At 44.4% G+C, this 11,693-nt stretch overlaps 1 protein-coding gene across 1 annotated transcript in view; it reads left to right on the top strand.

The window, feature by feature from the left end:
- Positions 1–11,693, top strand: part of RNF125 (ring finger protein 125) — a 35,047-nt gene that overhangs the window by 4,347 nt on the left and 19,007 nt on the right. The window contains 2 exon segments of the mRNA XM_006036565.3: positions 1,723–1,832; positions 10,702–10,855. Coding sequence (XP_006036627.1) covers positions 1,723–1,832; positions 10,702–10,855 — 264 coding nt within the window.

The following is an 11,693-nucleotide window of genomic DNA, read 5'->3' as shown; positions in this document are numbered from 1 at the left end:
AGGGAAAGACCAGACCTGTGATACATGACAGTCAAAAGACAAACAAATAAGCAACAACAGCTTCCTTACATAAAAGCTAACTAAACTTTACTGTCCTCCCTTATATATCAAAAAGATACAAATAAGAAGGTTCGCAAACCCAGATTTCCAAAATCCTTTACAGGTCACCCGTGAGAGGTTTCTCTGGGTTATTATAACAAACCAACTTGTAAAAGTAATTACATGTAGGTATTCTGTTTACAGTATAATCTGCTGTGAGGCAAAGAGCTCTGCTAATGCCAATATTTGTTTGATATTTTGGATTCCAGCCTGCTGGATGTTAAAAATCAGTCTTACCCAAAAGTTTTGACCCTTTCATGTATTAAAGGGTCTGTGAACTAGCATGACTAATAGAAAAGGGTTTTTTAAATATCTAAATACAAGTGCCTTCTCAGATGAGTGCCTTCTCAGATGCATCTGCACTCCAGTGCAGCTGCCCCAATGGCTGCATGAGGCAGAAGTGGGAGGAAAGGGAGGGATGTAATTTGTATTCCTTCTGTGCTTCCAGAAGTTAATCTGCTGCATAGCTGTCTGCTTCTGAAACAATGAACCTTTTGACACTAAGGACAAATTTTAAGAAAATGCGGTTCCTCCTACATTAGCAGCATCAAGGTCCCTGGCATAGCTAATCTGTTGCCTGTTGCTTCCATTCTAAGCACACCAGGCACATCTATATGAGATGCTTTACTGCACATTACAATGTCACTGCCTATACGTGCATGGGATTTACTGTGCAGTAAATTAGGCTAATGCACCATTAGCTAATAGCGGGAAATAGAGGTACTAAATTAACGGTGTATTAGCTACTGTGCAGTAGCACACGTCGAGTCTGACCAGGCACAATTTGCTCCCGGTCAGCCCAGGCAGCCCTGTTGCTGCCTGGTGAAGCCCTGATGTAGGGGAAGCTGTGCCCACTGCAGGGGAAGCCGTCTCCCTGCCAAGTGGGGATCTGGATGGGTCCTGATCCCCATGTGCCCGGAAGAGGTGTGCTGGCAGCAAGGGCAGCTGTCTTTCCAGCCATGTGGGGATCGGGACCTGTCTGGATCCCTATGTGGCATGGACGCAACTCATCCAACTGGGCAGAGATCAGGACCTGCTCCCGTGGCCCGGGGGTCAGAGGGAGCTGTCCCTGCTCAGGGGCTGCTCCCTCACAGCTGTGGGGAGATCAGCTTGTGCCCTATGTATCTATACAGGCCACACACACACACACTTTGGTTATGACATATACATATATGCTACATATACATAAAGCACAAGTTTTCATGGGTTGAAGCTTCCTTCACCAGACGCCTTCTCCTCGGCTTCAGGCTATCCCAGCTACCTCGGTCTGTCACGCCACCCTGGGCATCAGCACTGTGACTGAGAGAGGCCTGCTCAGAAGCACATCTAACCTAAAGAGGAAAAGCGAAGGGGAGCCTTGGGCATCTGAAGTGAGGGTCCCTGTTAGCTCGGGTGCTCTGCTGGGCACGGCTCTCCTGTGCAGAGTGTCACCTGGTACAAGTGTCCCCACCTAAACAGCTCAGGGGGGAAGCGCAGGGAGGAGCAGGGCCCTGCCCCAGCCCGGGGGGAAGCACAGGCAGTAAGCAGCAGGGTCGGGCCCCAGCTCAGGGGAGCGCAGAGAGCAGCAGGGTCCTGCAGGGCTGGGGGCAGGGAGCGGGGCGGCCGGCAGGGCTCGGGTTTCAGGCGGAGGACGCTGCAGGGCCGGGCCAGCCCAGCCCAGCCCCGTCGTCCTTCGACTGCTCCATCTGCCTGGAGGTGCTGCACCAGCCCGTGCGGACGCAGTGCGGACACGTGTGAGTGCGGCCGGGCCCCGCCGCGCAGCGGAGCGGGGCAGGGAGGGCGAAGCACGGTGCCGACCAGTGCTGCGGTGCCTGCGTCGCAGGGCTTTCAGCCTGCTCCCCCGGGAACAGCAGCGTTTCTCCGCCCGTGAGGGGCAGCTCTGCAGGGGCAGAGGATCGCACGGCTCCCTGCCCTGCCCTGCCCTGCCCCCTGTGCGACGGAGGAAAAGCAAAGATCCGGGGCTCCTCCTGCCAGCTAACCCCAGCCAGGGACAGGCACTTAAAAGAACCAGGTAACCTTTGAGGCTTAAAGGCAAAGGACCTGGGGCAGCTGGCAGGGCAGGGGTCCCAAGGATGCCTCCTCTCCCTTGCCAGCCCCGTGTTCCCGTAGTGTTTTCAGATCTTTGGGGGCAAAGGGCTGGAGTGCAGTGAGGAGTGTCCTCTGTATGGACATGGACAGTCCCTCCCCTCTGCTGAGCAAAGGCTGGAAAATTTGGCTCTGCTTGAGTTTGTCAACATGAACTGGGGTGGAAAAAAACCCCAAAGCTGTATTGCAGAGGTTGCCAAACTTTTTCTTATTGCCTACCCCCTTCCAGATTTACCAGCTACCATGTAACCCTAACAGCATAGGTTTTGTGTTTTAATCCTTTAAATGCCAATCATTCTTATGACAATTAAATCCGCCATTACACAATTTCTCCCGTGTACCCCCCCAGAGATGTGTTGCATACCCCAGGGGCACATGCACCACAGTTTAGGAACCCCTGCTCTATAAAGGAAAATGCATGCAAGGATTATAGAGAAAAGCACAAGGCCTTTACGCCAATCCATCCTCTTTCCATAGCCCTCATTAAGGTTCATTTGTTACCTCTGGAGTCATTCTGGCATAGCTATTTCAGATGGACACAGAGTCTGGACACCATTCTTCATGAATAAGAGTGCCTCCATTTGGCTTAGCCTAGTCTGCTTGGAAAGTGGATTAAGTAAACAAGTATACTTATGGCACTCTTGCTCCAGAAGGTTTATGTAGCTGAAGGCTCCGGTTTAAATAAATAGACTGTTCAACCAGGAAGTCTACTTAGATGGATGAGAGATGATGAATATCGTTATTCATATGGTTGTCTAGATTGGATACTTGTACCATTTTATTTGGTTTTGTGTAACAAGTGGATATTTGTAACATTTTATTTGGCTTTGTATAATTTTGTGTGGTTTTGTGTCATTTCTCCTTACTGTTTTCTGATGGGCTCATTGTTTAGTAATCCGCATGTAAATAATGACTTCATCTTCACAGTTTGTAAAGACTATAATACTATTTTTACGCAGGAACACATTTAATATAATGCATTTTTTTAAATATATTCTGTTACTACCAGTTTCACTCTTAAATAAAGACAGCTGGCTAAAATGTTTTTAAAATAGTCATTCCAGAATACAGACAAATAGAATGATGTTTTTAAACCCTCCTCCTCCTAAAAAATGCAGCAAAACCATGAAAAAAATAAAACCAGAAGAACAACAAAAAAACTTTTTTCCACTCCTCCTGGGGGCAGGAGAAAGGGGCAGAGCAGGTCTGGAAGGACAGAAGGTGGAAATAGAGGCATAACAGGCCCTGGGCTCTGGGTAGTGCAGCTACTTGTGGTGGTGGTGGAGCCAACTGGCAGTTGCAGCAGCTGCTGTTTTTGTATCCCCGCTCTCCCCCCAGTTATGCTACTAGATGGAAATCTAACATAAATTACACAGATTGATCCTTTTAAAGCCATTAACTTCAATAATTATCTCCCAGATCTGATTGACACAAGGCATTTAGATTCCCAGTGAGTAGTTTTAGGGTTTGCTTTCATTGCAATGTTAATCTGAGTCATGCCTCAATTGCTGCCCCTAACTTGAGACCTAAAACTTTATCTCAGGTATGGATCAGGGTTACCTTAATAGCAGCCTAAGGAAAAAAGAATAAACCTGTGGGGAGTACTCACATGAGTCTCTTTACAACTGTGTATTTTATGCAGACAGCCCTGTGTGGCAGCACAAATCAACCTGCAAGATGGTGAAAGCAAGTATTTAGGTAAAAAGAGGTATGGGGGGAGAGGGTGGCATTATTGGCTTGATTGTTTTGGCTCTCCTCGGCTTCCTAAGGATTGGTCGGATCAGTAGCCACCCCCAGAATCTGTATACCATAAAAGGAGGCATATAGCCAGTTTTGCTGCTCCCTTCTCCAAGTGAATGGCGCATGGCTTCAATGAAGCTCAAAATGCAAAGCTCTACTGTCCTTGTATCTGAGCAGCTTTGTTTGCACTGTTTACTCCAGCAAGCACAGGGAATACATTGCACTGGTGAATTGTGACACGCTTGTTGCAGGACAGGCATGCAAGTAACTCATCCCTTTCTGGTTTCATTCCTTCCATGCCATTCCCATGGTCTTAAAAAATAATGTGTTATATAAAGCTAGGACTTGAAAAAAATTACCAGATATTTCAATCAATTGTCCAGATCATATATTGCTTTTTCTTTTTTGGGGAGAGCATGGGGGAGGGGGCTTTCAACAAAGTTCAGGAACAATATCCTGAGAAGTTTAGCTTTTTTTTTTTCAGCTCCACACTGGCTGTTCTTAAGTAAACCAGTTCCTTACTTAGATTTCTATTGAACAAATAATGTTGAATGGCAAATTGTTTTAAGGTTAGAACCTCAAATATACACCAGTGTTTGTTATAGCTGAAAACCTATCTAAACTTTTTATAGGGAGTGGTGGGGACAAGATACAGAGCAGTATAGGAATATTATCTAATATACCTTGATATAAAGCCTTTCATCCTTTCCCTTGGTGATGATTTAGCAGGTAGGGCAAACAAAAGGGTCAGAGGGCAATCTGGTCTCATAACCTGTGACATTAGAAGAGGAAGGCTCTCAGACAACTGGGGTGAACCATGATCCAGGGTTATTTAGTAAAGAATATTCTGTTTGTTAAGGAAACGGAAAATGCTGTTTAAAGTACAAAAACAATCTAGATCAGAGCTTCCCAGGCTTTTGCTTATTGCATACCCCCTTCCAGATTTACCAGCTGTCTGCATACCCCCACCAGCATACGTTTTATATTTTAACCCGTTACATGCCTATTATAATTATGAACATTAAATCTGCCATTGCACAATTTCTCCTATGTAACCCCCAGAAGTGTCTTGCCTGCCCCCAGGAGTACACATACCACAGTTTGGAAACCCCTGATCTAGATCACAATGTGGCTTTATGACACAACTGTAGCTAAATCATATATATTTTTTATTTAGTCAGTCTATAAAGGTACATATCTACCCTGCCTTCTAAATCATATTATAATGTAGTTTACTCTGGGACAGAGGATTTATTCAGCCTTCCTCACCACACCCTTGAATAGTCATCAACACTTGTTTAAAGCGAGTGCTACCAGTGTATGATTTCCAGTGCAGTAGTGCTTCACACTACTTTGCAGTTTTGAAAGTCTGCATGTGATGCAAGACCGTTCAAATCAAGAACTAATTAAACTATATTATAGAATCATGTTTTAACCCAGGTGAGATGCTATGCTTCAGACATTTTCCAAGGATTTTGACTCATTGCCAGCTTCAGGTCAGCTCCACCCATCGTATTAGTGACATTTGGAGCCTTAGATTCAGATCTCCAGGAAAATTGCTATTGCCCATGTCACAGATTGAGAAATAGGAGGAACATGAAAGGTGGCACTACCACAACTTCATGCTCTGTTTTTGGCTGTTGTGTGGGCTGGAAAAGACTGCAAGAGGCTGCTTGAGCAAATGGGAATAGAAAGCATGCTATTCTCTTGGGGGTTTTTGGCTTTTTCCCTATGGCAGCAGCAGGCCCCCAGTGCAACCACTCCACTCTGTAAAGCATGCAAAACACATTTTCTTACTCTTTTGCTGCCTTTTAGTCTGGTTAGACACACAGTAGGAAAAAAAGAGCATGTACAGATCAAAGTAAAAATGAAAATACCAGTCAATGTTTATTGCTTCAGCTTTCAATCTAGCAAGCTTAGACAAAACATCAATAAAGCTTTCCTCATGGTCCCAGCCTTATCTCAGAGAATTGTGTGGACACTATCTTGAGCAGTCTGTCAAGCGTGTCCACTGAGGTGCCTGATGTGGCAGTTCCTGTGTCTGCTACTGAAAGTTTCACAGTGTAATTTCCATAGTCCTAATATCATTCTATTGCATGTTTGATAAATTCACTCACCTTCACAGGCCAAATCCTAAAATTTCCATTGATTTAACTGAGAGTAGGATGTAGCCAAGACTGTAGGCTACTTTCTGCTTTATTTAACATAAATGGCTAACAGGATCTGTACCTAGCAATCTTTTATAAATATTTTTCAGTCCTCTAATAAACCCACAGCACTGTGCTTTCATACCAAATTATAACAGATTTAGAAGACACTTCCAGAGACAATTCTACTACATTTTCAGCTAGACTGATGTTAAACTGGACAATTCTTCTGGATCCCAACACTGCTTTCTTTCCAACTTTCCCAGTTTACAAGCTCTGATGTAATCTTGGGGGTAAACAAAATCTGAGATAACTGATCTTTGTCTGATGTACTATGAGCTCATTCTCTACTTCTTACTCTGTTCCTTAAGATTTCCTCCTCACAACCAGCCCCTGTTCCCGACCTCCAGAACCCCAAATCAGGCTTCCTGTTTTGGAAGACCTCACACTTCCCACCAATATCAGCACATCACCCAAGCAAGCAGAAGAATATCTAGTCAGTCTACCTTTGAACCTCTTTTTGGGGTGAGGCTCCATGCAGTTCATTTTTCACTGTCCTACCCCAATACCAAATAGCATTGTTACCCAGATTACAGGTAACCTTGTGGGCAGGCTTATGATAAAAGAGGGAGAAACAGGTCTACAGTTCAACCTTTTACTTGCTTGCACCTTAAAACATAAAAACAAACATTTATCCCAAAGTCCATCTGGCTACCTGCAACAGCACAACATAGATTCTCACCTATACTGGCTGGGGAGACTCAAGAGGTAGAAAGAAGGTGGCGCACAGATTGGCAGCAGATCTTTTTGAATGTGCTCAGTTTTCCAAATTTCCCTCCAGCCTACGTCCAATATTTATAGATGGCTAGTTTTAATATTTTAATACATAATATCTGATTGGTTTTATTTAAATTTCTTTGTTTCACTAAAACTTTTGGAACTGGACTAAACCAGATCTCTTGTGGACTTGGAAGGCATCAATTAGTTGGGATTTATATCCTTGGGAAAGAGGGAGGGTTTCTTATCTCCTTTCCTACCCCATTGTGGAATGCTGTTCCTGTTTCTTATTCACCTTACTTTATGGTCTTCACTGACAAGGCTGTTTTTGTTTTGACAAATTATTTAAGCATTTTAAGAAAAATATATTTATTATAGCAAAATAACATCTAATACATTTGGTTTCATCAATCACTACTACTACTCTTTTTAAGATAAAGCTATGAGATAATGTGTATATGGGTTATTTAATGTATGTTTTTACCTTATCTACTTTCAGGTCTTGTGCTTTGTTTAATTGTGTTTGACGGCTTCCTTTACTTGATGACCAAGTTAGTTGTCACATCTGCAAAGGTTCACACTATGGTCACTCAGAAACAGGCTTTAGGCCTTCTGCTTAGCAACACTTCTGCAGCTTAGCCTAGGCGCCTTGAAAATGGCCAAAGCTGGCAACAGCATGCAGGGAGAAAATTAGGAAGGCCAAGGCACAATTTGAGATATAGCTGGCAAGGAACATAAAAGGCATTAAAAAGGAATTATTTATGAGGAAGACCAGATATTCCACAGGTCTCTTGGAAAAGGCAACCTAGTCACAAATGATGCAGAGAAGTCTAAAGTATTTAATGCCTTTTTTATTTCAGTTTTCATGAATGGGGCAGCTACTAGCTGATGAGCTCATTTGGCAGCAGCAACCGGGAAAGAGACAAACAACCTAGATTAATGGCAGATCAGATCAGGAATTACTTAGGGAAGCTACATGCTTTCAAGGCAGCAGGCTAAACAGGATGTACCTGAGGGTACTGGAGGAGTTGGCAGAGGTAGAACTCATGAAGGTCAGGTGAGGTCCTGGATACCTGGAAAAGGGCAATGTAGTGCCCATCTTTAAGAAAGGGAAAAAGGAAAATCCAGGGAACTACAGACCAATCAGTCTGACCAGTCTGACACCTGGAAAGATCATAGAGTAGGTCCTTAAAGAATCCATTGTGAACCACCTAGAGTAGAACAAGGTGATCCGGAACAGTCACCATGGATTCACCAAGAGCAAGTCGTGCTTGACCAATCTGATTTCCTTCTATGACAAAGTGACAGGCTTGTGGATGAGGGGAGGGAGAATGGATATGGTATACCTTGATGTTAGCAAGTTTTTTAACACTATCTCCTATGACATCCTCATTAATAAGCTAAAATGAATGGTGAGATATCATATTCAGCAAGTAGTCTTCAGTGGCTCAATGTCTGGTTGGGAGGAGGTAGGGGTTCCCCAGGGGTCTGTCCTGGGTCTAGTATCATACAGCATCTTCATTAATGATTTGGATGTTGCAATCAAGTGCACACACAACACATTTGTGGATGACATCAAGTTGGGTTGAACTGTACACATTCCAAGGGCAGGGCTAGAATGACCTGGATAAACTGGAAAAAATGTTGGCAATCAACCAGATGAACAAGGACAAGTGGAAATTCCTATACTTGGGATGAAATAACCACAGGCACAGAGACAAACTGGGGAATGACTGGCTTGGCTGCAGTACTGCAGAGAAGGACCTGGTGTTTATGGTGGACCAAAAGCTAAATATGATCCAACAGTGTGCTCTTGTTGCAAAAAAACCTAATAGCATCCTGGGTTGTATTAACAGGAGCATCACTTGCAAATCAAGATATGTGATTGTTCATCTTTATTTAGCACTTAAGGAGGCCTCACCTGGAGTTCTATGTCCAGTTTTGGGCAGCACACTTCAACAAAAATGTGGACAGTTTGAAAGAGTCCAGCACAAGGCAATAAAAATAATTAGGGGCCTAGAAGGCAAGTCTTATGAGGAAAGGCTGAAAGAACTAGGGTTATTTAACTTGGAAAAGAGAAGACTAAGCTGGAATTTGATAATAGACTTCAAATACCAGAAGGGTTATTGCAGATATGGCAGAGATTAACTTTTCTCTGTGGCTGTAGGGGACAGGATGAGGAACAACAGCCTCAAACTGCAGCAGGGGAAATTTAGGCTGGAAATTAGGAGGAACTTTGGGTACCTGTACATGTACTGGATGTCTGCTCTGATGAGTGCTAATTAACACATGTGGGAGCAAACTCAATTAATCGAGCCTGCCACAGCATGTTAATTAACATGTTCCAGCAGCCTCCATGTCACATATATTCAGGATCCCCACACTACAAATTGGTGGCAGGAGTGTTTGAACTAAAGCTCATAAAATGAGCTTTAGTTCAAGCACCTCACCACCATTTTGAAGCACAGGACACTGAATACACTGACACTGCAGGTGCTTTAATTAGAGCGGCTCTTGAAGCTGCTCTAATTAAAGCTCCCTCTCCTCCACGTGTATAGACACCTTTTCTGACTCGGAGAGTGGCCAGGCTTTGGAACAGGCTACCTGGAGAAGTTGTGGAATCTCTGTGCTTGGAAACTTCCAAAAGTGGATTAGACAGTCACTTGGCTAGGATGGTTTATAGTCAGGGATGATCCTTCCTTGAGCAAGGGCCTGGACCTGATGATCTTGTGAGATCCCTTCTAGCCCTATGATCCTATGACTCCTTAGATCCCACCCCCCACAGGGAACTGGGCAATACCTGGCATTTTCTGTTCAGTGTCCCCTCCTTCTAGAACCCTCAGCTTTGAGCTTTTAAAACATACTCCATTGACTTTTAAAATATACTTCCATTTTGTCCCAAGGAATAATTTATATTTTTGCTCTTTGGCCCCAGATGCAATACAGACTCAGGCCTTTTGTCCAGTGTGGGTTTATGCCCCCTCTCCCAAAATTCAAATAGGCCCTCAAACTTTCTAAATACCCTACATTCCTTCCAAGACTGTTGTCATGTTGGAATTCAAAAGCATCCAACTTTCCCCATGTGTCTTAAGTGTCTGTATTTATGACAGAAAATTTACTTCATCCACATGAAGTAAATTGTAGGTCTCCCAAGCACTATCACGTGCCCAGTGCAGAATTACAGGCAATATACGTTTAGGTTAATGACAGTTACCTTTAACTCAGATTCCACTAACTGAATAGACTCCTCCCTTTCCTATTCCTTTCCAATTACTATAACTTCTGTCATAATAGACTTCTATTCACAATATCAAATGCAAAAGAAAAATCTAATGGGTGAACATATATGCAGGTCTTCTCTACTGAGCACACCAGTGTGCAATGATGCTGCAAAAGCAGGTTTATCGTGGCTCGTGTTCAGACAAACTGAGGCCCCAGTGCTCCATTCCCCCAGGGCAGAGTATTCATACCGCATTAATTGGAATCCGAGGAGCACAGAACTGCAGCATGCTGATGTATGGCGTCTTTACCACCGTGTTTAGGTAACTGAACACTATCTGTGCCCACAGCATTCATAAGTTACTCCGGATTGCTAATGGAGTCTTACTGGTACACAGTTTTTCTTACTGTAGAAACAGCCCTATAACTTCTGTAATGACCTGCAATCTCACCTTATAAACAACACTATAGACTGGGTTGCTAGAAGCAAATATTAACCGACTAGAACTGTGGTAGAAACTGAGCATCCTGACAATCAGTGGTGATGTCAAGCTCTGAATTGTAGCACTTCTTCATTTTAAGTGAAATTTGGGGGAGGAAAGTGTTATATTTGTTTTGTTCTTTCTTTATGTAGGTTCTGTCACTCCTGTATTGCAGCAAGCTTAAGGAATAATGCATGGACATGTCCTTATTGCCGGACTTATCTTCCTTCCGAAGGCATTCCAGCTACTGATATCACCAAGAAGATGAAAAGTGTATTTCAAAATTGCACAGAGTGTGAAACACAGGTTTGTACCCTTGAACATCCATAATTGATTAAGTATCTGTTCATACACAGGACCAGACAAAATTAAGGCCTCTTTCCAAGCCCTTATCTATACTATCAAAGTTCTGCTGACCTAGGGATGTGAAAAGATCAGATCCTATAGCAGGGGTCAGCAACATTTTTGGGCAGAGTGCCAAAAAGCTCCACAACCTTGACTTTTAAGATGTTGGTATGCCAGGGGCAGACAGCAAAGAGCCACAAGGGGCCCAATCTTTGTTGTGGCAGTGAAGCTCCGGCCCCTTTTTCAGTGTCTGCCCTGAGGTGCGCAGGCACCCACTGCTAGCAACAAGCCAGGCTGGAGCTCCACAGACCCCAGTACAGCTACGTGCAGACCTCCCTGCCATCTGCTGCAAGCAGCCTGTGCTCCGTGGCCAGTGGCAGAGACCTGCTTCGAGCCTGGGCCAGCTGTGGCATGCTGAGCAAAATGGCTTCACATGCCATGCTCTGATATGCCAGGGTTTGCCAACCCCTGCCCTGTGTGTGGGCCGGGCGCGAGCTGGGCCCTTTTTCGTGCTGCACGCGGGCTGTGGCCAGCAGCCCGGGCACGCGGGGTCGGAGAGGAGGGGCACGACAAGCTAGAATTAGGCACAGACTCGTAGCGGTAGTTTTAAAGATCGTTTACTTACACCAGAGATGGTCGTGGTGTAGGCTGGAAAACTTGCTTGAGTTGCGGTTACAGACAAAGACAACACGGACGGTCACGTGGAGTTTGCTAGGCTCCACGGAAACAGAGCTCCGGATGCTCTAGGTGAGCGCGCCACCAAAATCGGACTCATAGATACGTCTTATAATTTTTTCCG

The sequence above is a fragment of the Alligator sinensis genome, unplaced genomic scaffold, assembly GCF_000455745.1.
Source record: "Alligator sinensis unplaced genomic scaffold, ASM45574v1 scaffold548_1, whole genome shotgun sequence".
Taxonomy (NCBI): domain Eukaryota; kingdom Metazoa; phylum Chordata; order Crocodylia; family Alligatoridae; genus Alligator; species Alligator sinensis.
Note: the sequence above shows the minus strand (reverse complement) of the source record. Positions and strands in the feature narration are given on the sequence as shown.